Source organism: Podarcis melisellensis (assembly GCF_964234715.1).
Source record: "Podarcis melisellensis genome assembly, chromosome: 2".
NCBI classification, from domain to species: Eukaryota; Metazoa; Chordata; class Lepidosauria; order Squamata; family Lacertidae; genus Podarcis; species Podarcis melisellensis.
Window position 1 is genome coordinate 2,309,022 of NC_138529.1, and position 27,808 is coordinate 2,336,829.

A 27,808-nucleotide genomic window follows, 5' to 3' on the forward strand; every position below is an offset into this window, starting at 1 on the left:
GAGTACCCCTAAACATTTTTTTAAAGAAAAAAAAAGCACTGATCATGATTTTCTAAGTCTAGAACAGTGGTACCTTGGTACTTGAATGGCTTGGCTCCAGAAACTGTCTGTGGCATTTGAAATGAGGAAGAGACATCACCTTCATGGGTTACCATGTAGAGCTTTGGAACAGAGAGAGCAAGTTCCAGGACACACAATGGACTCCTCTGGGGTCCTGTTCTCATCACATACTGCCTTGGCATAATGGGAAGGAACAGGAGATTCAAATCCTGTTGTCCTTGTAAAAAGCAAGTGGTGGGGCAATCAGGATTGTCCTTCTTAAAACTGCTCTAATGGGATGATGGGCTGTTGTCCAGTGAGAGAATTTTCTGCTTTGTATGCAGAAAATTACCTGTTCAATCCCCGGCATCTTCAGGTAGTGCAGTGAATGTACCCTGCCTAAAACCCTCCCAAAGACACCACTGAAGGACAGGATGGGGGGTGTTTGTGTGAGAGGGATCCTCTCCCTTCCCCCACTGAGATCTTGATCTAAATCAGCCCTCTCAGTGTCTTCTCATAAAGGGAAATCTGTGCAGAGTCCCAAGCAAAGGATCCAGTGTTGCCAGGATTGTGTACACAGACAGTTTAAAGTGGATCTGATATATTCCAGGTATACTTGTTTTTCACATTGCCCACACAATGTTATACTCATCCAAGTGGCACCCTGCATTTTCCCCTCCCATATTTAATTCAGGTTTTTGATCAGTGGATAATGCAGTAGGGTAAGATAATCCCATATAAGATCAAATATTAGCTAACTGTGGATCTTTTTAAAAAAGAAAAAAGAAAAAAGATGTGTAGTGATGTTTTGCTGGGTGCCATCTGACAGGGCCCTGTGTGACTCACATGGTGGTGCTTTGGGCTGCTATTGTTGTTTTTTACCCACTGGACTGGTCTACTGGTGAACACACACATTTAAAGGCTGCTAAACAAATACCTTCCCACATGCCCACAGTGGACCTCAGTGTTCCAGAACTCAGGCAGAGTGAGGGACCAACATCCCGTGGTGTGAAAGTATCTCACCAAGCATCACCCATTTGGGGTTTTATTTCAGTGTCAAGCCAAGCTTCAAGGTATACAGACTGAAAGCCTATCAAATCCATTTGGCATAGCTGCTGCTGAGGTGCCAAAATAATTAAAGAGCAGAAATCTTGAATACAGTAGTCAGCAGGGATCTTCAGCGTCAGCCAGGAGTTAACCAAAAAGTAGTCACATGGTTTTTAAACTCAAGTTATCTTTAGAGCACCTCTTTGATTACGTTAGGGAAGTGACATTTCTGTGTGGAGAAATCCCACAGCGCCTGGCCATTGAGCCTCGGGTGCCTGCCTGGGTGAGGTTCCACCAAAGTGCTTAGGTCCCCCTGCCCTGCTTCTCGCTCGGCACGGGCTTCTCACAGATGTAGTAGCACAGAAAGCTGCAGTAGACGTCGTTCCATTCCCCAGAACCCCAGAGATGCGCACAGTCTTCGTTCCCACTGTTATTCGGTTCCCCTGGCTTCCAGTACCTGCATTGAATGTTAAATACTTTGAAAAATATCGAAAATCCAAGATATACAGAATTTGATAGACTTCCCTCTTGATGTCTTTTTCATGGCCAAAAAGCAGTTTGGGTGGGGTGCAGGAAGAGAGATTTGGACTGGGGTCATAGTGCCTGAGAGGTCTAATCATGCAACAGAACTGATCCAAGTCCTCTGGCTATTAGTCACAAATATATTGGGGTGGTGGTGTTCTTGCATTGTGCCCCTGTGTTTGAACAGGATTGCAGTGCTCCACTCTTCCCCCTTATGCCATTTTCTCACTGAAACCATCTCCACTGCCATATCTTGCTGTAGGCAGTCCATGAGGGCTATTTTTCAGAGCGTCTATGGTGGATTTCAGTTCAAAAATGAAAAAAAGGATCCAAGGACATACTGAAGGGGATGTAGAGTTTGGGAAAGCCTTTAGGAAAGCATTTCCCAACCTTGAGTCTCTATATGTTGTTGGACTACAAATCCCATCAGCCTGGACCATTGTCTATGCTGGCTGGGGATGATGGGGACAGTAGTCCAACATTTGGGGTCCCAAGGCTGGGAACAGTCACTGTAGAAGGAAGCTTTTGGTGAGGTTATGCTTGAAAGAACATCAGTCATGTGAGAATTCCCGCTGGCAGAATTTGAGAAGAGAATGCCATTTCCAAATTTGTTTTGACCGCACTTGATGCCAGCTGCATAACAAAAGGGATGACAACTGCTCAGTGCTTACGTGAAGCCCGAGTAGTAACTGCTGCCATCAATCCATCTCCACAGTCCTTCAGTATCTCTGTCCGTGAGGCCCATCCAATAACGGTCATTCCTGGTCCGGGTCATAAGGAAATTCTGCATGAGAAAGAAAAATCAGATAAATATGGCCATGAGAGTACATGGACTTTCTGTTGGAAGATGACGTTTAGGAGGATCCAGAATCAGTTTCTCGGCCATTGCTGTGTTGGGTTCCACAGGGTTCAGTTCTGCCACGGGTACTGCATCAGCGTAGAGCTTTATGCAGCCAAGTAGTATGACCCATGTGCATCAACAGACTGGTGGTGGTCCCTAAGGTTAGCAGAAGTACATTTTGTCGGGGGGCGGGGGAGAAAACCAAAACAGCTCAATGAGATCTGAGAATGCTCAGTGAAACACTGCCTGGCTGTTTGTGTGCAGGAAATGAAAGCTGGGTGTCATTGGACTGGAGGCTCCTGGCAGAGGGTGCAGCTTCCTGGCTGGCTGGCCCTCTGAAAGCACGCCATGTGGCAACATTTTGTGGTGAGCATGGCTGGCCACTCAAGGCCACTCCAGCACAGAACCTGGCGGGAAGAGTTGCAGCTCAGCGGCAGAGCATCTGCATTGCTTCCTGAAGGTCCTGGGATCCATCACCCGGCAGCTTCAGGTCGAGCTGGAGAAAGACTCCTGCCTGAAATCATGGAGTGCTGCTGAGAGTCAATGTAGACAATCCTGAACTAGATGGATCATTGGCTGCTTCCTAGGTTTCTATGTTGAAAAGCACAGTACAGCATGGAGCACGAGTAGCCAAGGAAGAGGCAAATCCTCCCAAGTTGAATTCACTGGAAAATCTTGAAGGCATTCAGAGCCAGGTACAGGTGTACAGAAACACATCCACTGAGCCAACCATGGACAGTATGTTGATACAGGGGAACATCCGTAGTGGTGGTTAAACTGACTTTCAGAGACGTTTGTCCACAATTTTCTTTTTGAGGAACCCCTGATAAGCATTCAGGAAAACCCCAGGTTCTCTGGAGCCCAGTTTGGAAACTGTAGCCTGGCTGTGATCGGGAGACGCATGCCAAGCAAGTTGGATTGAGGCAACTAAGCCCCCCCATCTCTCTGGGTGCAATGGTTTTCCCCAACTTTCCCTGATTCCTCCAACTCCAGGACACCAGCCCTGGCCGTTTCCTTTCTTTTTACCTGTTCAGGCATGCTATCAATGACAACCAGCTTTGAATTTCTGACAGCGCAATCATCCCTGGCCTGCATCCAGTTAGTTTTCTGCAGGGAGAAGTAGTAGCATTTTCCATTGTGGTATTCCCACTCTCTAGTGTCAGGATTGCATGGGAACACTGAGCAAAGGAAAGAGAGACAACATTAGCCAATGGCTTGAAAAGTAAAGTAAAGCTTAGAGATGTCTGAGAGCACAGAAAGTGGAGTAGGCATGTATCTAGCTATGCAGTCGTCCATCTATTTAAAGGAGGAGGAGCTGGCAAAGTGGTGCCCTCCAGATGATGTTTGAATGCAGCTCCTACGTTCATAAGAAGAGCTCTGTTGGATCAGGCCAAAGGCCTAACTAGTTCAGCATCCTGGTCTCACAGTGGTAAGCAGATGCCTATGGGAAGCCCACAAACAGTCCTCTCTGCACTTGTGATTTCCCAGAAAATGGAAGTTCAGAAGTTGGCTGCCTCCAAAAATGAACATTCTGGCTGGGACTGATGGTAGTCAGCCTGCTTTCACATGGCAGTTAATTCCGTTTTAACAGCTGTTCCATACCCTCCAACATGTCATGACAAAAAAGCGGGACACCATCTTCCAGGGCTGCACTTCTGCACTTCTGACCTGTGCAAGATTGCAGTCCTGAAAAAACACTTTATTAGGACACAGTGCCCCAAAGAAATTGCCTCCCCCCAAATAAAAACTTTTCTTAGGGGAAAATTGCAGTGCGAAATCAAGCAATATTGCAGTGCCCAAAATGTTTGCCATGCTCACGAGAAAAAACAGGATCTCTCATTTCCTGGGACGGTTGAGGGATATGCTGTTCCCTAACTGTAAAGTTCTGTATTATATGTGAGCTTTCACAAAAGCCACTTCTGGAACTGTAGAGGAGTATAGTGCAAGTTTAGTGCCCATTTCTGTCTTATTTGCTTCCAGAAAAAAGTCTGTTTGCAAAAAATATGGAAACAAATGCTGAACTTGCACCATATTCCATTATAACTCTGGAAGTGGCTTTTAGATCATGTGAAAGTTCAAATATAACATGAATTGCAAGTGGAGAGTGCTGTTCTGGACTCAAAGGGTCTTTGGACAGGTTCAGCAAGGTGCTTCTGATATTCCTTTTATAAAGGTAAAGGTAAAGGTACCCCTGCCCGTACGGGCCAGTCTTGACAGACTCTGGGGTTGTGCGCCCATCTCACTTAAGAGGCCAGGGGCCAGCGCTGTCCGGAGACACTTCCGGGTCACGTGGCCAGCGTGACATCGCTGCTCTGGCGAGCCAGAGCCGTACACGGAAACGCCGTTTACCTTCCCGCTGGTAAGCGGTCCCTATTTATCTACTTGCACCTGGAGGTGCTTTCGAACTGCTAGGTTGGCAGGCGCTGGGACCGAGCAGCGGGAGCGCACCCCGCCGCAGGGATTCGAACCGCCAACCTTTCGATCGGCAAGTCCTAGGCGCTGAGGCTTTAACCCACAGCGCCACCTGCGTCCCCTATTCCTTTTATACTTGAGATCAATTAGGAGAGGTTTGAAAGCTCATAAGAGAAAATCACTGAGGGCCCCCCACTGCTATGTGAGGCACCACTCCTTAGCTTTCCAGCTCTGCTCCCTGATGTTTAGGGTCTGAGATTCAGGAGAACTGATCACCCTAGAGAAGAATATAAGTTTGGGGTGGGGGGAAGTAGGCTGTAAGCAGAGACCTTTCTAACCCCTGGATCCAGCAAGTGTTAAAATATAAGTCCAGCTAGTTTCCAGTGTTGAGGTGATAGTCCAGGTGATGGACCATTAAGGAAAACAAAGTGGATCTGTGAGAGGGTATTTAGGAAAAAGACAAAGGCAAGAGTTGAGAGTTCAGTGAGTGAGCCAGAGGAAAAAGGAGCAAGCTGGAGAGAGAGTCAGAGCAACAATTGAGAACATTGTTTGATTATTTCTGTTTGGAATCCAAGGCTGTGGATATGCGAGAAACCAGACCCTCTTGGGTTTCTAATGCTGTGATCCGCTCCATTGTAGGATCAGGTTGCATATGTATTTCTAAATAAATCATAGGGACACCACAGTCTCCGCTAAGCCTCATTCCCAAAGGAAACATGAACCCTGGGTGAGAATCTGGAAGACCTTGGATCTCACACCGTGCAGGGATTGGAGTGGCAGGCAACAATATGTTACAAGACTTACATTCATAATCATGTCCCGTTCGCGGCTTTGGACTCTCATCAATCAATTCACTCAGTTCTGATGAAAGTGTTGTTGCTTAAAATTTTAAAAGAGGAAAAGGGGGAAATGTTAGAAATTTAGAGCTGAAATGAAACATATTAAATGGCAGACGTTATGATGCACGGAGGTGTGATATGGTTTATTATTCTTGAGAGACAGCAAATCAGGAGAGGTTTAGCGATGAAATGCTTAGTAATAACTTTGAATGCCAGTGTTGTGCTAATTAATCAATTAACTTTGAAACAATGCCTCCCTTTCCCACACCCCTCCAAACATCACAAAGTGGTTTGAAGTTGGCATTACGCTAATTGTATAACAAATTATCTCCTAATATAAGGGTGGGAAACCTGTGGCCCTGTAGATGTGGACTGCAACTCCTGTTATAGATGCCCCCATGTATAAGATTTCCCCTATTTTGGGGGACTCTGATTTAAGAAAATGAGGGATGCCCCCCATGTATAAGACACCCCCAAATTTTGGACATTATTTTCAGGGGAAAACCTAGTCTTATACACAGAAAAGTACGGTATTTTATTTCATAAAACCACTTGATTGTAAACCTCAAAGTGCTTTACAAAAAGATAAAACAATAAAATTAAGAAAAAAGTCACAACCCTAGTTTAAAATAATTGAGTAGACTTATCTAAACAAGAATATTTTAGCAGGTGCCAAAAAGAGTACAGTGAAGCCTGCTTGATCTCAATAGGCAGGGAGTTCCAAAGTGGGGGTGAAGACTCAGTTCTTATAAATGTGGAACGGGCATTATGGGACGCCTGTTGTAGTGCCAGTTCTGTCAATCGATGTGGTTGAGTGGCGCATGTGCAGTAATCTATCGGCCATGTTTGCTTGGGTTGATGGGCGATGGAGACCAGTAACACGAGTAACAATGGGAACGTTATATTAGATCTTTTATGGGCCTCTACACAGACCAGAACCCTTGCCGGCTGTGCTTCGGCCGCTTCACCACCAGGATCTACCATGGGATGAGGCACCTTTCCTTCCCAGATGTCTGCTTCTGCTCTGTGGGTCCTGGACTCTCCCGGCTCTGTCCTTTGGGGCCTCTCCACTCTGCCAGTCAGATTGATTCATACCCTATGCCATTATGAGCAGGGCTGATTATTGTTGTGCCAGTTGTGCTACAAATATTTATATTGAGGGGCAGCATAGAAATCTTTAAAATAAATATATAAATTCATTCATAGTTATTAAAGAATAATAAACCAACGCATACACCTCCCTTTGTTTCTGATGGAGACAAAGCCAAGAAACAATGTCCTTTATAGATGAAATGTTTTGAACGATAAAGAGGAAAATGGTCAAAGTACCTTTGGAAAGAGCCACGATGCAGAAAACAGCAGCTCCCAGGATAGAGACCATCAGCAGGATGCAGATGTGGAAGACCGGCCTCCGGGTGAAATTAAGGTAACTTCTTTCTTTAAATAAAGAAAAGGAAAAGAAGAAAAAGATATAGCCATTGTTCCATGACTGCTGGAATCATGCCAGAACCTTTATTCCAACAGAGTTTCCAGCAAGTGCTTTGACTTGAGGATATGCACCCATTGTGAGCACATTGTGATGAGTGTGCCAGGCCCCTGTATTTTTTTTTTATATATAATTTTTTATTAAGGTTTTTTCATACAAGTACATATTTAACAAACAACATAAATTTTATAACATCTTTTCATTCTACTATGGACTCCCTCACGCCTCCTGCTTCCACTTGCATCATTAAAAAAATTTATTTCCAAGCAAATTATCATTTTGTTTATAGTCTTAAATCCAATCATTTAGGTTAAACTCAAATATAATTTGATGGTAGACAGTTGTTTCTACTCTGACATCTTTGTTAGCATTCAGCCAAATTACAGTACTTTTGTAAATAAATCTTGAATTTCTTCCAGTCTTCTTCCACCCTCTCCTCTCCCAAGTCTCGGATTCTGCCAGTCATCTCGGCTAGTTGCATATAGTCCATCAGCTGCATCTGCCATTCTTCCAGTGTGGGTAGATCTTGAGTTTTCCAGTTCTTAGCAATGAGTATCCTTGCTGCCATTGTAGCATACATAAAAAATGTTCTGTCCTTCTTTAACACATTCTGGCCGACAATGCCCAGAAGGAAGGCCTCTGGTTTCTTAGTAAAGGTATACTTAAACACCTTTTTTAGCTCATTGTATATCATTTCCCAGAAGGCCTTCACTCTAGGGCAGGTTCACCAGAGGTGAAAGAATATTCCTTCATTTTCCTTACATTTCCAACATTTATCATCAGACGAATGGTATATTTTAGCCAATTTCACTGGGGGCATGTACAATCTATATATCATTTTCATTACATTTTCCTTCAGAGCATTACATGCGGTGAAGTTCAGCCCAGTGGTCCACAACCTTTCCCAATCCTCAAACATAATGTTATGCCCAATATCCTGAGCCCACTTTATCATAGCCGATTTAACCATTTCGTCTTGTGTGTTCCATTTCAACAGCAAGTTATACATTTTTGAAAGTACTTTGGTCTTAGGTTCTAACAATTCTGTTTCCAATTTCGATTTCTCCACCTGGAATCCTAACTTTTTGTCATTCTTAAACACTTCTTTAATCTGAGCATAGTGTAACCAGTCTCGCACTTTATCTTTCATTTTCTCTAAACTCTGCAAGTGCCAGGCCCCTGTAATCCCTGGATGGTGCAAGTGTTAAATCTAATCTGTGCTAGATGGCAAATGGGTGGGGCCCCTCACTCAACTCAGAGATAGTTGGAAGGACAAAGCCTGAACTGAGAGTTGAGAGTTGCTCTGATGTGAGCTAGAAGCAAAACAGCAAATGGGGAGCGAGAGAGACAGAGCAATGATTGATTTCTGTTGGAATCCAAGGTTGTGGCTACCGGAGAAACAAGACCCTTGCTGTGAACTCCTCCATTGTAGGCTCAGGTTGTATATATGAGTAAATAAACCATATATCATAAAGACGCCTCATTTCCAAAAGGAAACACAAGCCCCTGGTAAGTGCCTGGGATCCCCTGGAATCTTGCACCCCTTGGAGACTGGGGTGGTGTGCAACGGTATCACACTTGCCTTGGTGCAGACTTTCTTGCTATCTTACTGCACTTGCATGATGTCTTGGAACTTTCTTGAAGTATCAGCTGTGCTGCTTGCTGTGCGGCTGCAGCCTTGTGTTGTTTTGTATTATGAACTAATAAAGCAGAATAAATCTTGCACTATGGTGGGGTTAAGAAACAAACATGCCCACAATAAAGCAGCAGTCTTGGAAGGGCCCCTGGAGTCACCTTCACCCCTCCACCTCTGATTTCCTTAGCTGCTTCTGTGCCCGGCAACCTGGCCTGAACATTAAAAGAACCTCTGGATGGCCTTTTTCTTAAGCATTCATTCGGATTTGCTATTACAAAGCTTACAGGTCTTTATTTAGCAGGCATCCTTTGTTTGCAGGGAGGTTCAGTGACAAAAGAATCATAGAGTTGGAAGAGACCACAAGGGCCATCGAGTCCAACCCCCTGCCAAGCAGGAAACACCATCAGAGCACTCCTGACACATGGTTGTCAAGCCTCTGCTTAAAGACCTCCAAAGAAGGAGACTCCACCACACTCCTTGGCAGCAAATTCCACTGTCGAACAGCTCTTACTGTCAGGAAGTTCTTCCTAATGTTTAGGTGGAATCTTCTTTCTTGTAGTTTGGATCCATTGCTCCGTGTCCGCTTCTCTGGAGCAGCAGAAAACAACCTTTCTCCCTCCTCTATGTGACATCCTTTTATATATTTGAACATGGCTATCATATCACCCCTTAACCTCCTCTTCTCCAGGCTAAACATGCCCAGCTCCCTTAGCCGTTCCTCATAAGGCATCGTTTCCAGGGCTTTGACCATTTTGGTTGCCCTCCTCTGGACACGTTCCAGTTTGTCAGTGTCCTTCTTGAACTGTGGTGCCCAGAACTGGACACAGTACTCCAGGTGAGGTCTGACGAGAGCAGAATACAGTGGCACTATTACTTCCCTTGATCTAGATGCTATACTCCTATTGATGCAGCCCAGAGGGACAAAGGATTTGCTTGCAGGTCTTCCCATTAGCCATTTGCTCACAGCACATTTTTCAGTGCATTTCCACCTGTCACTTTCCTAACCGTAAAAAAATCTTTTTTTTAAAAAAGTGAATTTGTTGCAGTAAGTTGACTAGAGTGCTTTAATTCACATTATTTGTGCAAACCTCAATTTCCAGTTATATATGTGGAACCAGGAAGTGCTCAGCTCCCTAAAGTACAATAGTGAAAGCAATTATTTCTTGGCCCGTTAACTCCATCTTGTCTAACACCCCATCTCCCGCCCTGCCTTGCATATTTTCAACATAGACTTAATAAGCATCTTTGAAAGCCTGTTGGCTGAAAAATAAATCCGCCTTGTGGCATTAGACAAGCACATATATTGCAGCACAGAAAACAGGGGGGGGGGACACAAGACAGAATAAACAAACAAGCAAACAAACAAATAAATAAATACATAAATGAACTATTGGACAAGGCACAATAGTGTCAAATAGAGATCTGAGCCAGAGACTTCCTTGCCACAGTCAACTTTCTTAACTGGGACAGAATTAAGGTTGCGCTGCTGTTAACAGTGCCAAGGAGGAGGAGAAAGAGGAGGAGAAAATATTTACCTTTATATGTCCGGAAGTCATCTTGCATTTTTTCTTCCTCCATCTTGCAGAGGTCCTTTCCCCCCTCCAGATCTTGACTTTCCAAAATGAGGACTTTACAGTTTACCTTGGCTATTCCATGAGAAGAGTTAATCTGTAACTTGCAGGGATGGCCGAGACCACACCTCTGCCCCTCTGCCCTCAGCCTGCCTGCCAGTTTTTAAAATGCAGCGGCAGCTGAAACATCCTTCATTGAACTGTGGTCCAGAGAGTTCTTAGACAACATGCTAATGAATTTAGTGCCTGTTCAAAATCTTTGTGGGTGGAAATCAATGCTATAGTCTCCTTCCATGAAGCATCAGCCTTGATCCGAATGGGCAGTGTGTGTGTTTATGTGTGTATGTATGTATGTACAGTATGTATAAATAAATAAATAAATAAATAAATAAATAAATAAATAAATAAATAATAAAGAGTTGGAAAGGATTCCAAGGGTCATCTAGTCCAACCCCCTGCAATGCAGGAAACTCAACTCAAGCATCCATGGCAGATGGCCATCCAAGCTCTGATTAAAAACCTCCAAGGAAGGAGAATCCACCACCCTCTGTGGGGGACTGTTCCAGCTTTGTCAGAAAGTTCTTCCTGATGTTTAGTTGGAATCTCCTTTCTTGTCACTTGAAGCCATGGGTTCGAGTCCTACCCTCCAGAGCAGGAGAATACCAGTATGATCCATCTTCCATGTCACAGCCCTTGAGATACTTGAATATGGCTCTCATATGTCCTCTCAGTCTCCTCTTTTCCAGGCTAAACATCCCCAACTCCCTCAATCGTTCCTCATAAGGCTGGTTTCCAGATCCTTGATCATCTTGGTTGCCCTCCTCTGCACACCTTTCAGCTGGTCAATACAGGAAGCGACCATTTTACACGTGTCCACTTGATGCACTTCACATACTTGCTTGCTTCTGGTGACCCTGAAGTGGCCCCCAAATGGAGCTGGGGGCGGAATGGGACGGGGTGGTCTTATCATGCTCTGCTGATGCATGCAGGGGTCAGGAACAGAACTCCTGTGCAAAATGGTTGCTGCCTGTATCCTTCTTAAATTGTGGTGCCCAGAACTGGACACAGTATTCCAGGTGTGGTCTCACCAAGGTGGAAGGGAGTGGCGCCACTTCTTCCTTTGACCTGGACACTCGACATCCATTGATGCAGCCTAGAATAGTGTTTTTTGCTGTTGCATCACACTGTTGACTCATGTTGGGCCTGGGAGTAAAGAGGCAGGGCCCAGGGGTTAAAAACCAGAGCTAGAAATCTGATGCCCCCCCCAATGTTTGCTGGGTGATGGGAGTTGTAGTTCAGCAGCAACTAGAAGGACAAAAGTTCTCCATATCTGAGCAAAACCAAGGAAACTGGAGGAGGAAACTGTGGCTCTCTACAGCTTGGATTGATTGATTGATTTCATAAAATTTATATACCACTTTGCAAAGAAGAAAAATCACAAATTTGAAACATTTGAAAGTTTAAACACTAAAATAGATTAATCAACTTTCTAAGCATCTGGCTAGGCTTGTCTAAACAGGAAAATAGTATAGTGAAGGCACCTGATCTCAACAGGCCAGGATGTCCAAAGTGTAGGTGCTTCAACACTGGTCCTCCTCTCCTGCTCCTCTCTCTCTCTCTGATTTCTGGCCATTGGCAGAAATCAAGGTTTGGAGGCAAACACAGTTGAAATCAATAGTCCTTGTTAGTTGAAATCAATAGTCCTTGTTAGTTTAGGCTGCAATAAGTGTAAATATTATTACACTTTCTAATCAGAGAACAGATCACTGTTACACACACACACACACACACACACACACACACACACACACACACACAGGTACCTCAGTTTATGAACTTAATCCCTTCTGGAAGTCCATTCCTAAACCAAAACCGTTTTTAAACCGAGGTGCGGTTTCCCTAATGAGGCCTCCCACTGCCGGTGCCCTTTCACCATTCAGATTCCGTTCTTAGACCGAGGTAAAGTTCAAAAACCGAGACACTACTTCCGGTTTTGTGCAGTTCATAAACCAAATCGTTCTTAAACAGGACTTTTCTTAAGCCAAGGTGTGTGTGTGTGTGTGTGTGTGTGTGTGTGAGAGAGAGAGAGAGAGAGAGAGAGATGTTTAGCTTTCTACTGACTGCATTTTTGGGTCAGTAAGTCCACTCTGAAAAGTTCATAGAAAGGGGTGGTGTAATAAATCCTGAAAATAATCACGTAATAAATGAAAAGGTGCAATCCTATACTTGCGAAGCCCTGGTATGCCAAAGGAACTCAGGATACGCAGCAACAGAGTGACAAGGATTGCCAGAAAAAGCCCAGTGAGATGGGGGAGGATCACCCCCAGACTGCACTGGTGTGTGAGGCAGTCAGTTGCAGGTGGAAGTCAAGGAGGGAGAGGACAGATGATGGCCAATGGCTCCTTCTGGGATCTACCCAGCAGGGCAAGCCTCTCTGGCCAAATTGCAGGGAGGGGGAACGCTCTGCATGCTTATTTTTGTCCTGGCTCTATTCTTTGGTGACTTGACAAAATGAGTCACCTCTGACTCTTGTGCTCTCCACATGTTATGAGTCCTGAGGCATCACCAAGCTCAGGAGTGGCATGGCAGCTGGATGACATAAGGGGGTGGGGGGAGGCTGAGACTGGAGACCAGAGACTGGAGGAGATGGCTGTTATGTACTGAAGTTCTCACCCTGGGCCAGCAGGGGGATACTGTAGATAGTTATGCAAATGAAGGATCGAAAGTGACGTTCAGTGATTGGATAGTTTGTATGCAAATGAAGGATCGAAAGTGACGTTCAGTGATTGGATAGTTTTAGAAAATGGCAACAGTTACATTGTTCTGGAGCTCTATATAAGCAGGCTGACTGAGCTCCTCGGTCAGTTCTGCTCCAGCTTACAAATAAAGAGCTGCTTTGGAAGAATCGCTGCGTCGTCTGATATGTTCGCCCACAACTTAACAATGGCCCTTTCCCTTCCCAGGATGCCCCAGGCTGGGGAAGCAGGATGCCCATCTCTCTTCTTTCCTCCTTGGGGATGGGAATAGTCAGAAAGGGAGGGCACAGCCTGGTCACCCAGCGCCCGATGGCACTCCCACTGGGGGGAAAGAGTTGCATCCTCCCCAACTCATGCTCAGGGATCTTGCAAGGCACACGAGCTGTGAGTAGGTCTGCCTTGCTCTATAGCCCTGCCGCCTCTATAGATTTGGAACGGTTGCCGAAGCAGCAAGCAGTCGTCATGACTTGTCTGTGAGGTGCTCATATGATAAACATTACTCATGCACAAAGCAAGCGACATAAACTGGCGCCCACAGCCCAGTTAACTCACCCTGACTTAGAGGCCCTTTCCCAACTCTCATCCATCTCTCAGATAAGGAAGCAGATGACAGGCAGTCAGCGTAAAAAGACTCCCTTTTCCCAACTAGCTATGTGCCCCAGGCAGGGGCGCCAACTTGGACCCCAGATTGTTACACCATGCGCCGCAGCAGTGCCTGGGGACCCTGGAAGTCACATCCAAGGCCCTGTGAGGCCTTGGACAGCACCTCCTTTGCGAGGCACCGGAAGTCACATCAGAGGCCCTGCACGGTGTGGGTGCTGAACACCCAAAACAATTTTTTTGTGGGTGCTCAGGCCCTCAGGGCCCCCTTTAGTTGGCGCCAGTGGTCCCAGGCCCACAGCTGAACATAGTATCAAAGCCAGCCAATTAGCATATACAAAAGCAAATGCATAAACAAACATGAGCTTATTCTTTCAACAGCTAACAATTAACCCCCGAGTTATCTTGACTAGCAAGATAGCATCCACAGGCCTTCCAGAGCATTTGCACCCCTTGATTCTCTGCTCCTGCTGATGGGGCAGAGGGCAGATGGAGTCCAGAAGATCTGCAGGGCCACAGATTTCCCACTGCTGACCTCTGGCCTTATGCCAGCAGAGCAGTGGCATTTCTCCCTTCCAACCAGTGTCCTATGAGCATAGGATTCCTCTGTTGGGAGACATAGTTTCCTGGATATCTATTCCTACCTATCGGCTCAAGGGCCAGGCATCCTTTGAAAGTCCTGCCTCAGGCTCAGAGAGCTCCTGACCATCAGCCTCAGGTTCTGCAGGTTCCTGGCCACCAACCCCAAGGCTTAGTGTCAGGAACATGGAAGACCAGTTGCCCAGCTGGTGGTACGGCAGGCCTAGAGCTCAAGGCTAGGGCTAAGCCATATACAGAGTTCAAGACTGTTAGTTGTGGTTTTTTTTAAAGGCTTAGGTGTGAGAAGGCCAAGCACTAATGGCAGCATCTAATGAAGTTCCAGAGTCCAGAGACAGGCTGAGCTAAATCCTAGTGGTTGAGGGAGAAGCATCAAGACAACACTTCTATCCTACCCTAAAGGTTGGTACCATATGGTCAGGGACTGGTCAGATGAGGAGGAGGGCTGGAGACCAACCACCACCCCAGGAGGCTTCTGGGCAGGAGGCAGGTGCAATTAGCATGGACCCAGATGTGTGGTGGTGGCACGTTGGGAAATAATGGAGGAACAGTAGCAAGCTAGCAGATGCTCCAGTCCTACACAGAGACAGGAGTCCGAAGTGGGAGAAACAGCACAGCAGGCAGTGGACACAATGTCACTTGAAAGCCTGGTAGACCCTCCTCCTCCTCCTCCTCCTCCTCCTTGAACCAGGCGTTCCCTGCATATCTTAGAGCGGAAAGTCAAAGAGAGGTTCCTTTGCTGGGCACCGTAGGCAGCAGGAGGGGTTGGGAAGCTAGGAAGTATCGCAAGGGGGGGTGGAGCAGGCATTCTGAGCAAAGTCTCAAGATTGGGGGAGCATAGTTCATGGCCTCTCTGTGTATTTCTGTTGATTTAAATAAAAGAACCGAAAGAAGCTCTCTGTGTCTCTGATTTCACTAGGCTCACGACCCATACCTGCTGTGCAAATACATATCAATATTGGGGGGTATCTTTTATGTGAAATTTCATGTGGGTGTTTTCAAAAGGGTCAGTCACTAAAATAACAAAACAACACATGTAGCAGATGCATTTATATAATACTTTATAGCGTTGAAAGTGCTTTTCTTACACCATCTCAGGAACCCTGTAAGGAAGGACAGAATTATTTCCCACAGTTTGGAAGAAACAATTGCTTAAGAATTTCTATGTCAGCAGTAAATCTGCCATTTTCCTCAAATAATTGGGTTTTAAAATGAAATCTTGAAAGTTTGTTTGATATTTTAGAAAGAATAGTGATAATAAAGTTTTTCTGACATTGCTTTTTTTGGAGCTGTCACCAGGTTAGGGTTTGAAGTGGCTCATATTAGGCATGAAGATCAAGGCAGGGGTTCAGGTCCTCTTGGATGCAGATGTCGGCTTCACTGGTAAGGCTTTTTCACAGACATAGAAGGATTCAGAACTGCAGGTGTAGTCATTCCATTCCCCGTTGATCCAAAGTTGGCCACAGTCCTCATCCTGGTTTTGATAACTGTTGGGTTCTCCTTGCTTCCAGTTCCTGTGATGGAAGCAAGATGTCTCTGTCTCTCTCTGAGCATCATCAGCATAATCATCATCACCAAAAATTCACTAAACCTATTTATGTTCACCCACTAGGAATTCTAGGCCACTGTTTCCCAAACCTCTAACAGATTAATATTTTCCTCCCTAAATTAAAATTGAAAGCCTATTTACTTTTACAACTAAAAATATTTATTACCTGTACACGTCTACTCAGAGATGAGCTTCACACTGTGTCTGTTGCGGCTTATTCATAGGTCAAGTGGGCATAGGATTGCAGCCGATAATATATTATTATTTTTTAATAATAATATTATTATAGGGTTATTATATTATTGTTCCATAGGGTTGCAGCCTTCCAAACACAGGACCGGTGTGACCAAGTTGCTTCCCATCCCATATGAAAAACTGGCAGTGACACTGTCACCCCTTGTGACCTCCAGTCACTGAGAAACAGCCGTGAGGGGGCCGTGGCCTCGGGAGTGGGGGGTGCAAAACTAGGTGGGCCTTTGGCCTAGTCCCACAATGACCCCAGAGGAGTTGCCCAGTGCTTACTTGAAGCCTGTTCTGTAATTGCTGCCGTCCAGCCATTTCCACTCGCCTTCTGTGTGTTGGTCATGGAGTCCAATCCAATAGCGCTCATTCCTGGTCCGTGTCTGTATGAAATTCTGCAAGAGGCAAATCCAAAATACAGAAATATGGGGCTGTGTCAAACAAAGGCATCCCATTAGCGCAAGGACTTCCATCTTCCTCTCCTTTTCCTCACCCTCCCTCCCATTTTTTTCCTGGGGTTCTCCAACGTCCAGAGCAGACTTGGGGGGTGGGGTGGGGGGCACAGGGACAGGAATTCCATTGTGTAGGCGGAAGTGCCCGTGTCGATGGGGCCAGTTCTCTTCTTACAACTATTGCTTCTGTGTTTGCATGAAGATGAAGATTCTGGGCTGCCTACTTTGCAGAGAAGGAGAAGAGTTGCTCCGCTGCAGACAATGGGCAAGAGCACTTTGCCTGCCTTAGGCAAGTGAGTGAGTGATCAAGGAAAATATGTTTCACATCTTGTTACCTGTTTGGCCAAATTGTTAATGATGACCAGCTGAGAGTGCTGCTGCTCACACTGCGCTTTGGCCATGTGCCAGGACACGGCCTTCAGGGAGAAGTAGTAGCATTTCCCACTGAAATATTCCCATTGTCTGGTGTCGGCACCACACGGAAACACTGAGCAAAGGAAAAAGACAAGAGAGAGAGAGAACTTGGCACTCGCCTAGCTTGTCAATTTAGCAAGGTCTAAAAAGTACCAGAGAACAACGGCTGGGTGAAGGGACTGCTCTAGTGACCCAGCGTTGTGTGTTCAATGCTGCAGATGTAGTGTTGCACTGTAACCGTAATTCTTGGGGAGGGGGCAAGCCATGTACTTTGAATGTGCTGTGTTCAATGTGCTCTAGATTGATGGTGGTGCATAGGCAGCCTAAATGAAATACATCTATCCTTTTTAAACTGACTTATTTATTATTACATTTTTATTCCACCTTTCTTCCAAGGATCTCAAGGTAGAATCATAGAATAGAATCATAGAGTTGGAAGAGACCACAAGGGCCACCGAGTCCAACCCCCTGCCAAGCAGGAAACACCATCAGAGCACTCCTGACATATGGTTGTCAAGCCTCTGTTTAAAGACCTCCAAAGAAGGAGACTCCACCACACTCCTTGGCAGCAAATTCCACTGTCAAACAGCTCTTACTGTCAGGAAGTTCTTCCTAATGTTTAGGTGGAATCTTCTTTCTTGTAGTTTGGATCCATTGCTCCGTGTCCGCTTCTCTGGAGCAGCAGAAAACAACCTTTCTCCCTCCTCTATGTGACATCCTTTTATATATTTGAACATGGCTATCATATCACCCCTTAACCTCCTCTTCTCCAGGCTAAACATGCCCAGCTCCCTTAGCCGTTCCTCATAAGGCATCGTTTCCAGGCCTTTGACCATTTTGGTTGCCCTCCTCTGGACACATTCCAGTTTGTCAGTGTGCTTCTTGAACTGTGGTGCCCAGAACTGGACACAGTACTCCAGGTGAGGTCTGACCAGAGCAGAATACAGTGGCACTATTACTTCCCTTGATCTAGATGCTATACTTCTATTGATGCAGCCCAGAATTGCATTGGCTTTTTTAGCTGCCGCGTCACACTGTTGGCTCATGTCAAGTTTGTGGTCAACCAAGACTCCTAGATCCTTTTCACATGTACTGCTCTCAGGTAGCACAGGTGGTTCCCCGCTCCCCTGTTTTATCCTCACAACAGTCCTGTGAGGTAGGTTCGTCTGAGAGGCATTGCAGGGCTCAGTGCTTCATGCCTGGTTTCTCAGGTTCAAGTCCAACACTGCAGACACCTCTCCACATGGCTTCCCATCCATAAATTTTAATTTGCACAGTTTATTCTGCAATTTATTTACATGACTAATGTGACTCCAGGTATGGACACATAACACTAATCTCAAAAAAGAAAACTTTTTAATTTTAAGTCATTAAGTAAATAAGTTACCGGATGCATAGGTCAGAAGTACTGTCTTGCCGATTATGATCACTTCACAAGGAGAGGCTGAAATCAGGTCATTTATAAAAAGCAGAAACGGGTAGTTTTTAGAAACAACTCTCTTACTTTGAGCTTCTTGTGGGATCACCTAAAAGGACTTGGAGCAGAATTTGGGTGGAGGCTGGGAAGGCAGCCCCTCCCTGCAAAGGGGAATATACTGTTATAAGCTTGGGGTTGGTTTGGATGGTGTTTGGATGGTCCCCTCCAAGCCTGTGGTTTTCCATCTGTAAGATGAAATTCTGTAGCAGAAGGAACCATTTTCTTTGTTAATGGCCAAGCTTGTTAAGGGTCAAGAACACTAGCTAACCGAAGAGAGGCCTTCCTCCCTTTCCCGACTGGAGCCACGTCATCCCAGGGGGTAGGAGAACAATTGGTCAGAGGCTGGTCTCATCTTGTTCTCTGTGCTGAACCAAAGCTATTGCTGTGTGTGTGGCGAGATGTCAGGGATTGGCTGGATTAAGAGGAGCGGTGGAATCACCTGACCAAGATCTCCCCCAGAAATCCCAGAAGAGGATTTGGATCCTAGATCCTGGTGGTGGACAACTGGGCACACCTCAGAGGAAGGGAAGAGCTTTAATAGAGAGACTGGCGTTTCCCTGTTGTCCTCTGATCTGTGATGGAGCTGTTCTCTTGGTCAGCTCCCTTGACCCAGAGGTGGGGGAAGGTCTGGAAGCTTAATGGGGGAGCAAATCTGTTAATGCTGTGAGTCTTTCCATCTTATGCTCGGGATGTATATATGTGTAAATAGAACCCTATATCAAAAACACACCAGTCTCTCCTGTGACCTTCATTTCAGGGAAACTGAACCTGAGGTGAACACCGACACCCCTGAAGTCTCTCAACGCTTGGAGACTGAGGTCTTTGTAGCAACAGAAACTTACAGTGAAAATCATGTCCGTAGGGATCCTTCGCAAGGGCTGTGTGGAGCTTGCTGATTTCTGAGGATGCTAATGCAACTGGCATGATAAAGAGGGGGAGAAAAATATATGTCAGAATCTTCCTTCATCCTGCTACCCATTTCCAATTACATAAGAGTAGGAATGCCAAGCCACCATGAAAAGGTCATCCTTGTTACAGGTGTTTTTTTTAACCTTTGAACCTTTTGGCAGCTTTTTTTGTATAACAGGCAAAGGGCAGAATCAACCTTGTGCTCACAGAATGGCTTTGGGTCCACCTCTGGTGGCCGAAGACGAGGGAAGAGGACTTCCCCCCTCACCCATCACACCACCTCCCTCCTAATTCTGAAGGGGCCCCAAATCTGGAGCCCATTGCAAGGAAGGCATTGTAGGGCAGAGTGGGGCTCCGGGGACACCATTTTTCCTCTTCTGGCATGAGTGGAGAGGCAAGCACAGAATGTGAAATCAAATCATGCGGCTTCCTGCAGAGAATCCTGGAAACTGCCGCTCACCTCTCACAGAGCTACAATTCCCAGCACCATTAACAAACAACAGTTCCCAGGATTCTTTGGGGGAAAGAAATGTGCTTGGAATTTATGGTATGGATAAGTCACTTCCTGCCATCTCCGACCATGCTGGTTGTGCCCTACAGGAAATCCTGCAGGCAGGGGCAGCACATCCCTGCCACCCCACCCTGTGCCACTCCTCCACCCTCACCTGGGAAGCCAGAGAGGTGGTCTCCCCACGGGTGTGCTGCCCACCCACCCCAGCAGAGCAGAGGCACCGGCAGAAGCGCCAGAGAGATCTTGCAAGACTGCTCTGCTGGCTGAGATGGCAGGCTGAGGATGCCGCTTGGTTGGCTTCTGCAGCTCTTTCACCCTGCCTCATGGGTGGGCCAGTGCTGTCTGGAGGGCACCAGGCTGAGGAAGGCTGTGCTGGAAAAAAGCGCCTTTGGGAAGTGCAAGGGGACCAATTGGAGTCTACCCAAAATGCTGGACTGGCTGTCAGAATTTGGGGATGTACTGATATATTTAAAAAGTTAAAATCATTTTCAGTGAGCGTATGTTTGAACCTGTAGCCCACACATAAACATTCAAGTGCCATCTTTTTTACCTCTGCCGGAGCAACGCAAGGCTGTGCTGTATGTTTCCTTGATCGCTGCATCTTCTCTTGCACTCTCAGGGTTGGGAACATAGGAATCTGCCTTATAATGGACCATCTTGCTTAGTGTGGGCTGCACTGGCTTGCAGCAGCTCTCCAAGGTTTCTGACCACGCAGTGGCGTAGCGTGGGTTGTCAGCACCCGGGGCAAGGCAAGTAATTTGCACCCCCTAACCCGTGGATTTGTGCCCCCTAACCCTAACCCCCAGATGTTGTGCCCGGTGCGGCCAGCCCCCCTGCACCCCCACGCTACGCCACTGTGACCACGGACATTCTCAGCCATATCTGGAGGTGCTGGGGACTGAACCTGGGACTTTCTGGACACCAAGGAGATGCTCTGACATTGAGCTGCAGAGCTTTCCCAAGGCATCCTCACTGTAGCAGTTTGGCTGGGTCAGCTTTTATGTCCCAGATTCTGTACAGCTCTTCCCTGCCTTAGAACCAAAGCACAGCCTCTGCCAGCCAAAGGAGGGTAGAGAGAGTTGTCACAGGAGCCTGCCAGTCAGTATCACACAGTTCAAAGTTGGAGTTAAGTCTTTATTAGCAAAACCACAATCTCCACAGACTTAGCTAAATGTCGGGCCTAATGAGCACAGGCCCCTTCATGGATCACTGCCTTGCCATGGCGAAGGGGCTTGAATAACTCAGAGAAGCTATGAGCTATGCCATGCAGGGCCACCCAAGATGGACAGGTCATAGTGGAGAGTTTTGACCAAACGTGATCCACCTGGAGCAGGAACCGGCAAGCCACTCCAGTATCCCTGCCAAGAAAACTCCATGCACAAAGACAACAGGCATAGAAAAGTTATGACGCTGGAAGATGAGCCCCTCAGGTCGGAAGGCGTCCAACATGCTACTGAGGAAGAGCGGAGGACAAATACAAGTAGATTCAGAGCTGATGAAGCAGCTGGGCCAAAGCCGAAAGGACGCTCAGTTGCGGATATGCCTGGAAGCGAAAGGAAAGTCCAATGCTGTAAAGAAAAATATTGCATAGGAACCTGGAATGTAAGAACCATGAACCTTGTTAAGTTGGAGGTGGTCAAAAATGAGATGGCAAGAATAAATATTGACATCCTGGGCATCAGGGAACTAAAATGGACGGGAATGGGCGAATTCAGTTCGGATGACCATCATATCTACTACTGTGGGCAAGAATCCCGTAAAAGAAATGGAGTGGCCCTCATAGTCAACAAAAGGGTGGCAAAAGCTGTACTGGGATGCAATCTCAAAAATGATAGAAAGATCTCAATATGAATCTAAGGCAGACCTTTTAACATCATTTAACATTAAAGTAATCCAAGTTTATGCACCAACCACTGGTGCTGAAGAAACTGAAATTGACCAACTCTATGAAGACTTACAACACCTGATAGAAATGACACCAAAGAAGGATGTTCTTCTCATCATAGGGGATTGGAATGCTAAAGTAGGGAGTCAAGAGATAAAAGGAACAACTGGCAAGTTTGGCCTTGGAGTCCAAAACGAAGCAGGGCAAAGGCTAATAGAGTTCTGCCAAGAGAACAAAGCTGGTCATCACAAACACTCTTTTCCAACAACACAAGGGACGACTCTACACATGGACATCACCAGATGGGCAGCATCGAAATCAGATTGATTATATTCTCTGCAGCCAAAGATGGAGAAGCTCTATACAGTCAGCAAAAACAAGACCTGGAGCGGACTGTGGCTCAGCTTCTTATAGCAAAATTCAAGCTTAAACTGAAGAAAGTAGGAAAAACCACTGGGCCGGTAAGATACAATCTAAGTCAAATCCCTTATGAATACGCAGTGGAAGTGAGGAACAGGTTTAAGGATTTAGATTTGGTGGACAGAGTGCCTGAAGGACTATGGATGGAGGCTACAGGAGGCAACAACGAAAACCATGCCAATGAAAAGGAAGTGCAAGAAAGGAAAGTGGCTGACCAACGAGGCCTTACAAATAGCGGGGGGGAGAAGGCAAGCAAAACGCAAGGAAAATATTGAAAGATACATGAAATTGAATGCAGATTTCCAAAAAATAGCAAGGAGAGACAAGAAGGCCTTCTTAAATGAGCAATGCAAAGAAATAGAGGAAAACAATAGAATGGAAAAAACCAGAAATTTGTTCAAGAATATTGGAGATATGAAAGGAACATTTCGTACAAAGATTACCATAATAAAGGGAAAAAAGTGGTAAGGACCTAACAGAAGCAGAAGACATCAAGAAGAGATGGCAAGAATACACAGAGGAATTATACCAGAAAGATATGGATGTCTCATATACCCCAGGCAGTGTGGTTGCTGACCTTGAGCCAAACATCCTGGAGAGTGAAGTCAAATGGGCCTTAGAAACCACTGCTAATAACAGTGCTAGTGGAAGTGATGATATTTCAGCTGAACTATTTAAAATTTTAAAAGATGATGCTGTTAAGGTACTACACTCAATATGCCAGCAAATTTGGAAAACTCAGCAGTGGCCAGAGGATTGGAGAAGATCAGTCTACATCCCAATCCCAAAGAAGGGCAGTGCCAAAGAATGCTCCAACTACCGCACAATTGCACTCATTTCACACGCTAGCAAGGTTATGCTTAAAATTCTACAAGGAAGGCTCAAGCAGTATGTGGATCGAGAACTCCCAGAAGTGCAAGCTGGATTTAGAAGAGGCAGAGGAACCAGAGACCAAATTGCAAACATGCACTGGATTATGGACAAAGCTAGAGAGTTCCAGAAAGACATCTACTTCTCCTTCATTGACTACACAAAAGCCTTTGACTGTGTCGACCACAGCAAACTATGGCAAGTTCTTAAGAAATGGGAGTGCCTGATCACCTCATCTGTCCCCTGAGAAATCTCTATGTGGGACAAGAAGCTACAGTTAGAACTGGATATGGAACAACTGATTGGTTCAAAATTGGGAAAGGAGTACGACAAGGCTGTATATTGTCTCCCTGCTTATTTAACTTATATGCAGAATTTATCATGCGGAAGGCTGGGCTGGATGAATCCCAAGCCGGAATTAAGATTGCCGGAAGAAATATCAACAACCTCAGATATGCAGATGACACAACCTTGATGGCAGAAAGTGAGGAGGAATTAAAGAACCTTTTAATGAGGGTGAAAGAGGAGAGTGCAAAGTATGGTCTGAAGCTCAACATCAAAAAAACAAAGATCGTGGCCACTGGGCCCATCACCTCCAGGCAACTAGAAGGGGAAGAAATGGAGGCAGTGAGAGATTTTACTTTCTTGGGCTCCATGATCACTGCAGATGGTGACAGCAGTCACGAAATTAAAAGATGCCTGCTTGTTGGGAGAAAAGCGATGACAAACCTAGACAGCATCTTAAAAAACAGAGACATCACCTTGCCAACAAAGGTCCGTATAGTTAAAGCCATGGTTTTCCCAATAGTGATGTATGGAAGTGAGAGCTGGACCATAAAGAAGGCTGATCACCAAAGAATTGATGCTTTTGAATTATGGTGCTGGAGAGTCCCATGGACTGCAAGAAGATCAAACCTATCCATTCTGAAGGAAATCAGCCCTGAGTGCTCACTGGAAGGACAGATTGTGAAGCTGAGGCTCCAATACTTTGGCCACCTCATGAGAAGAGCAGACTCTCTGGAAAAGACCCTGATGTTGGGAAAGATGGAGGGCACAAGGAGAAGGGGACGACAGAGGACAAGATGGTTGGACACTGTTCTTGAAGCTACCAGCATGAGTTTGACCAAACTGCGGGAGGCAGTGGAAGACAGGAGGGCCTGGCGTGCTCTGGTCCATGGGGTTTCAAAGAGTCGGACACAACTAAACAACAACAACAACGAGCACAGGAGCTCATTCCTGGTGGTCTTACTCAATGAAAACCAGTTGCTGAGACCCTACCCCGCTCACAGCCATCTAAAATTCCCTCCTCTCTAGGGCTTTTCCCAAGCAGTCAGAGACTGCACCCACATGCAGCCAACCCCTCATCTGCCCTTTTCATGCCTTTCTTGCTTCTCGGAGACAGGAGGGAGGGGAGCTTGTCACAACAGGAGGGGGAGATACCTGTGACTCTTCCCCAGCTGGACTCATCTCTACCTTTTGACTTCCCTCCTCTCACTCACCTGCTTCAGCTTCTGATCTTCTCTCTGCCACAGGCTCTCCAGTTCACTAAGCCCTATAGCCCTGACACCTCCTCTACCTAGTCTTCCCCATCTTCTCCCTGCAACCACACATTGTCCCACTGCCACTTCCTGGGCTCTGAGCCTTCTTTCTATGGTGGCTTCCCAGCTGGTTCTTTCCACTGTTCCTCTATGTCCAACCAGTCCGTGACAAGAGTGTTTGCTACAGGCTCTGCTGCTACCTGAGCCCATAAACTCCACCCAAAACAGTTATCTGATTTACAGATGACATGATATAGGCAGTAAAGGAGAAAACGTACCTTTGGAGAGGGCCACCACAAAGCCAATGACAATCAGCAGGTAGGAGACACCCAACAGTGCATAGATCAGGAGAAATGGCCTCTGAATAAGATTTCTCCCTTCATAAGAGGAAAATGAGATGATGGGAACTTGACCCTATGCAGACTTCTCTTTGGTAAAAAGTAAGGTAAAAAGTATTGGCCTTCAAGAAAGGATTATGGGTGGTGCATTTTCCCTTCATAGGAGCTTCTAATCACTTTTACATGCATACAGAGATGGAGGAGAATTTTGTTAGGTCTGCATGTTAAAGCTAACCAACCTAATCTGCACCTATGGGACAAATACCTGGATACAAACCAGAGATGGATAAATCCACTAAACTCAGTTTCTCTTGGTTTATCATTTTTCCATTCTTAAATTCAATTTCCCACATTTCACACTGCATCAGTGTGCAATTTTTTAAAAGGTCCTCACAATTTTTTGTGTGAACTGAATATAATTTCTCCACCATTCCTAATCAGAACATAATTCTGCCCTACACTGAATTTTGTGATAACAGTTCTTGACAGAATATATATATATATATGCGCAAAAGGGAGGTGCCATGGGTTAAACCACAGAGCCTAGGACTTGCTGATTGGAAGGTCGGCGGTTCAAATCCCCACGACGGGGTGAGCTCCCGTTGCTCAGTCCCTGCTCCTGCCGACCTAGCAGTTTGAAAGCACGTCAAAGGGCAAGTAGATAAATAGGTACCGCTCTGGCGGGAAGGTTAATGGTGTTTCTGTGCGCTGCTCTGGTTTCCCAAAGCGACTTTGTCATGCTGGCCACATGACCCGGAAGCTGTACGCTGGCTCCCTCGGCCAATAAAGCGAGATGAGCGCCACAACCCCAGAGTCGGCCATGACTGGACCTAATGGTCAGGGGTCCCTTTACCTTTATATGTTTAGAAATGTGTACATTGAGATATGTGTATTTAAATACTATCCTGTGACAAAGTGAGTATCTAAATACAATTCTTATTTGATTGATGCACGCATTGTATTTATACCCCATCTTTTTCTTCCAACCAGCTTAAGGTGACATACATAGTTCCCCTCCTCCTTATTCCATTGCCACAGCCCTGTGAGGCAGGTTTAGCTGAGAGGCAGTGATTGGCCCAAGGTCACCCATCCAATTTTTTGTATGGATTAAAAAAAAAGATGAAAGTGGAAGCTGGATAGAAGGGACATGAATGCAGAACTGACAGAACTCACCCCTCGCTCTGTGCATCTGGAGATATGCTCCCCCCCGCCTCATTTGGACCGAGGTCGGCACTTCTAATTTATTTTATTGAGAGGGTAAATAGAGAGACTAACCATTTGTGGTTAATGATTTAGAAATGTGGCATTCAACCTTTTTAGGCCATCAAAAAGATTTGCTTCATTAACCACAAATGGTTAGTCACTAATTTTGATGGGCAAAAAATGTAGCAAGCAAATATGTTCTGCGTGTGGCACAGAAGTCGCAGCTCAGTGAGTGGGGATGGAATGAAGTTCTTTTGTGCTCATTGAGGCTGCCTGCCAAAGCAGCGGGCGTAAGGCGATCAGACTGGGGTGAGGATTTTCACACTCACTTACTGAGGCTGCCAAAATGAATGTATTCTTTAGGGCAAGGAATAATTAGCAAGCCTAACTGCAAGGGTCCACTTAAGTGTTTTAAGGCAACTGACTGCCACCCACACTTCAAATGAAAAAAGAAATAGCAAATCAATATAGTAGTATTCAGTTCAAACTACAAAATACAAGAAACATTAAAAGCACCCGAAAAAAGCAGCAAACTCAGCAGCATTCCAAGTTAAAAGTGACTTTAAAAACAGGTTAAATTCAAAGATCTTTGCTTGGGGCTGAACAAAGCTCCAAACAAGCATAACTTGGGAGAATGTTCCAGAGATCGTGGGCTTCACCACCATCCCTAGACTTGCTGCACTTCAAGCGGATTTAGTCACCTGGAGAGGATCCTTCCCAAGAGCTGATGGATCTCACTGATTGGCCGATCCTTCAGGAAAAAGCTACAAAACCTTTGGCAAATGCCAAACAAGGGGAACAGGGAGATCATCTTTACCTTTAGAAGTTCGAAAGTTATCTGCATACTTTTCTTCATCCATCTCAAAAAGCTGTGTGAGGGAAAGGTGTTGTTTGCCTTTGGTGTTGTTTTGAAACACTTTTGAAAATAGGGACTTTTGTCATTTTACTGGGGTTGCTCTGCATAGATGGTTAATGATTAATTTAGGAGAAGCCCCTGTTCTCCTATCCTCAGACTACCTCTTTCCAGAACATACCTCCCCCTTGAAAGCATGCCCATTGCACACAAATCCAGCAAGGTTCATGGGCAACTCGTCTTTTGATGAATCCGTAGCAGAATTTTGCAATTGTACCAGATTAGCAGAAGCTGGGTCATTGTTCCCTGTTCTCAGCTATGTAATTTCGGGAAATGGGATCACACTAAGGCGCACGTCTGAAGGTGATTTTACTAGCTGCACGGCTTGATATGGGAGAACACAATCCTATCATTTTCCTGGGCTCAAGCTGTGAAGACTTGAATGTTAAAAGCAGTACTTTGAACTGTGTCTGGGAATAAAACTATAACTGACGTAGTCATGAAAAGATACTCTAATGATTTTGGGGTGTTCAGCAGGATGCCAGACCTGGATGCCAATCCCTGGATCTGACAAGTGCTAGAATTTAATCAAGGCTTCCATTCTTGGAACAGCCAGGCTAGTTTTCTGGGGAGTTGACAGCCTGGGTGATGAGCCATTAAGGGGGATTCAGGGGCAAATGGGCAAGATAGCAAATGGGCGGGGGCCCCTCTCAACAGATAAAGTCAGAGTTTGGAGCAGTGATGTGACCTAGAAGCAAAGCAGTGAGCTGGAATCAGCGTAACGCAGAAAGCAATGAGTGATT

The 27,808-nt window shown here is 45.7% G+C and overlaps 2 protein-coding genes across 2 annotated transcripts; both read right to left on the reverse strand.

Moving 5' to 3' along the window:
• Positions 1–1,061: 1,061 nt before the first annotated feature.
• Positions 1,062–10,509, reverse strand: LOC309362565 (hepatic lectin-like). The gene is made up of 6 exons (XM_081898191.1): positions 10,358–10,509; positions 7,030–7,137; positions 5,666–5,740; positions 3,476–3,627; positions 2,280–2,392; positions 1,062–1,543 (listed from the first exon to the last, which is right to left on the reverse strand). Exons 1-6 carry the CDS (start codon positions 10,398–10,400, stop codon positions 1,390–1,392), a joined length of 645 nt encoding a protein of 214 aa, XP_081754317.1. The 5' UTR covers positions 10,401–10,509; the 3' UTR covers positions 1,062–1,389.
• A 4,881-nt stretch (positions 10,510–15,390) lies between these two features.
• On the reverse strand, positions 15,391–27,112 carry LOC309362564 (hepatic lectin-like). The gene is made up of 6 exons (XM_081898190.1): positions 26,970–27,112; positions 24,890–24,988; positions 19,321–19,395; positions 16,923–17,074; positions 16,418–16,530; positions 15,391–15,860 (listed from the first exon to the last, which is right to left on the reverse strand). The coding sequence occupies exons 1-6, from the start codon at positions 27,010–27,012 to the stop codon at positions 15,695–15,697; spliced, it is 648 nt and encodes a 215-aa protein (XP_081754316.1). The 5' UTR covers positions 27,013–27,112; the 3' UTR covers positions 15,391–15,694.
• Positions 27,113–27,808: the final 696 nt, after the last annotated feature.

Coding starts and splice junctions, on each gene's coding strand:
- LOC309362565 (XM_081898191.1), bottom strand. CDS start 10,400: ATGGAGGAAGAAAAAATGCAAGATGACTTCCGGACATATAAAG. Junction 3,628..5,665: donor AACGGGACATGATTATGAAT/GTAAGTCTTGTA, acceptor TCCTTTGCTCAG/TGTTCCCATGCAATCCTGAC. Junction 2,393..3,475: donor TTGATAGCATGCCTGAACAG/GTAAAAAGAAAG, acceptor TTTCTCATGCAG/AATTTCCTTATGACCCGGAC.
- LOC309362564 (XM_081898190.1), bottom strand. CDS start 27,012: ATGGATGAAGAAAAGTATGCAGATAACTTTCGAACTTCTAAAG. Junction 19,396..24,889: donor TGTGGTGGCCCTCTCCAAAG/GTACGTTTTCTC, acceptor TTATCATGCCAG/TTGCATTAGCATCCTCAGAA. Junction 16,531..16,922: donor TTAACAATTTGGCCAAACAG/GTAACAAGATGT, acceptor TGCCTCTTGCAG/AATTTCATACAGACACGGAC.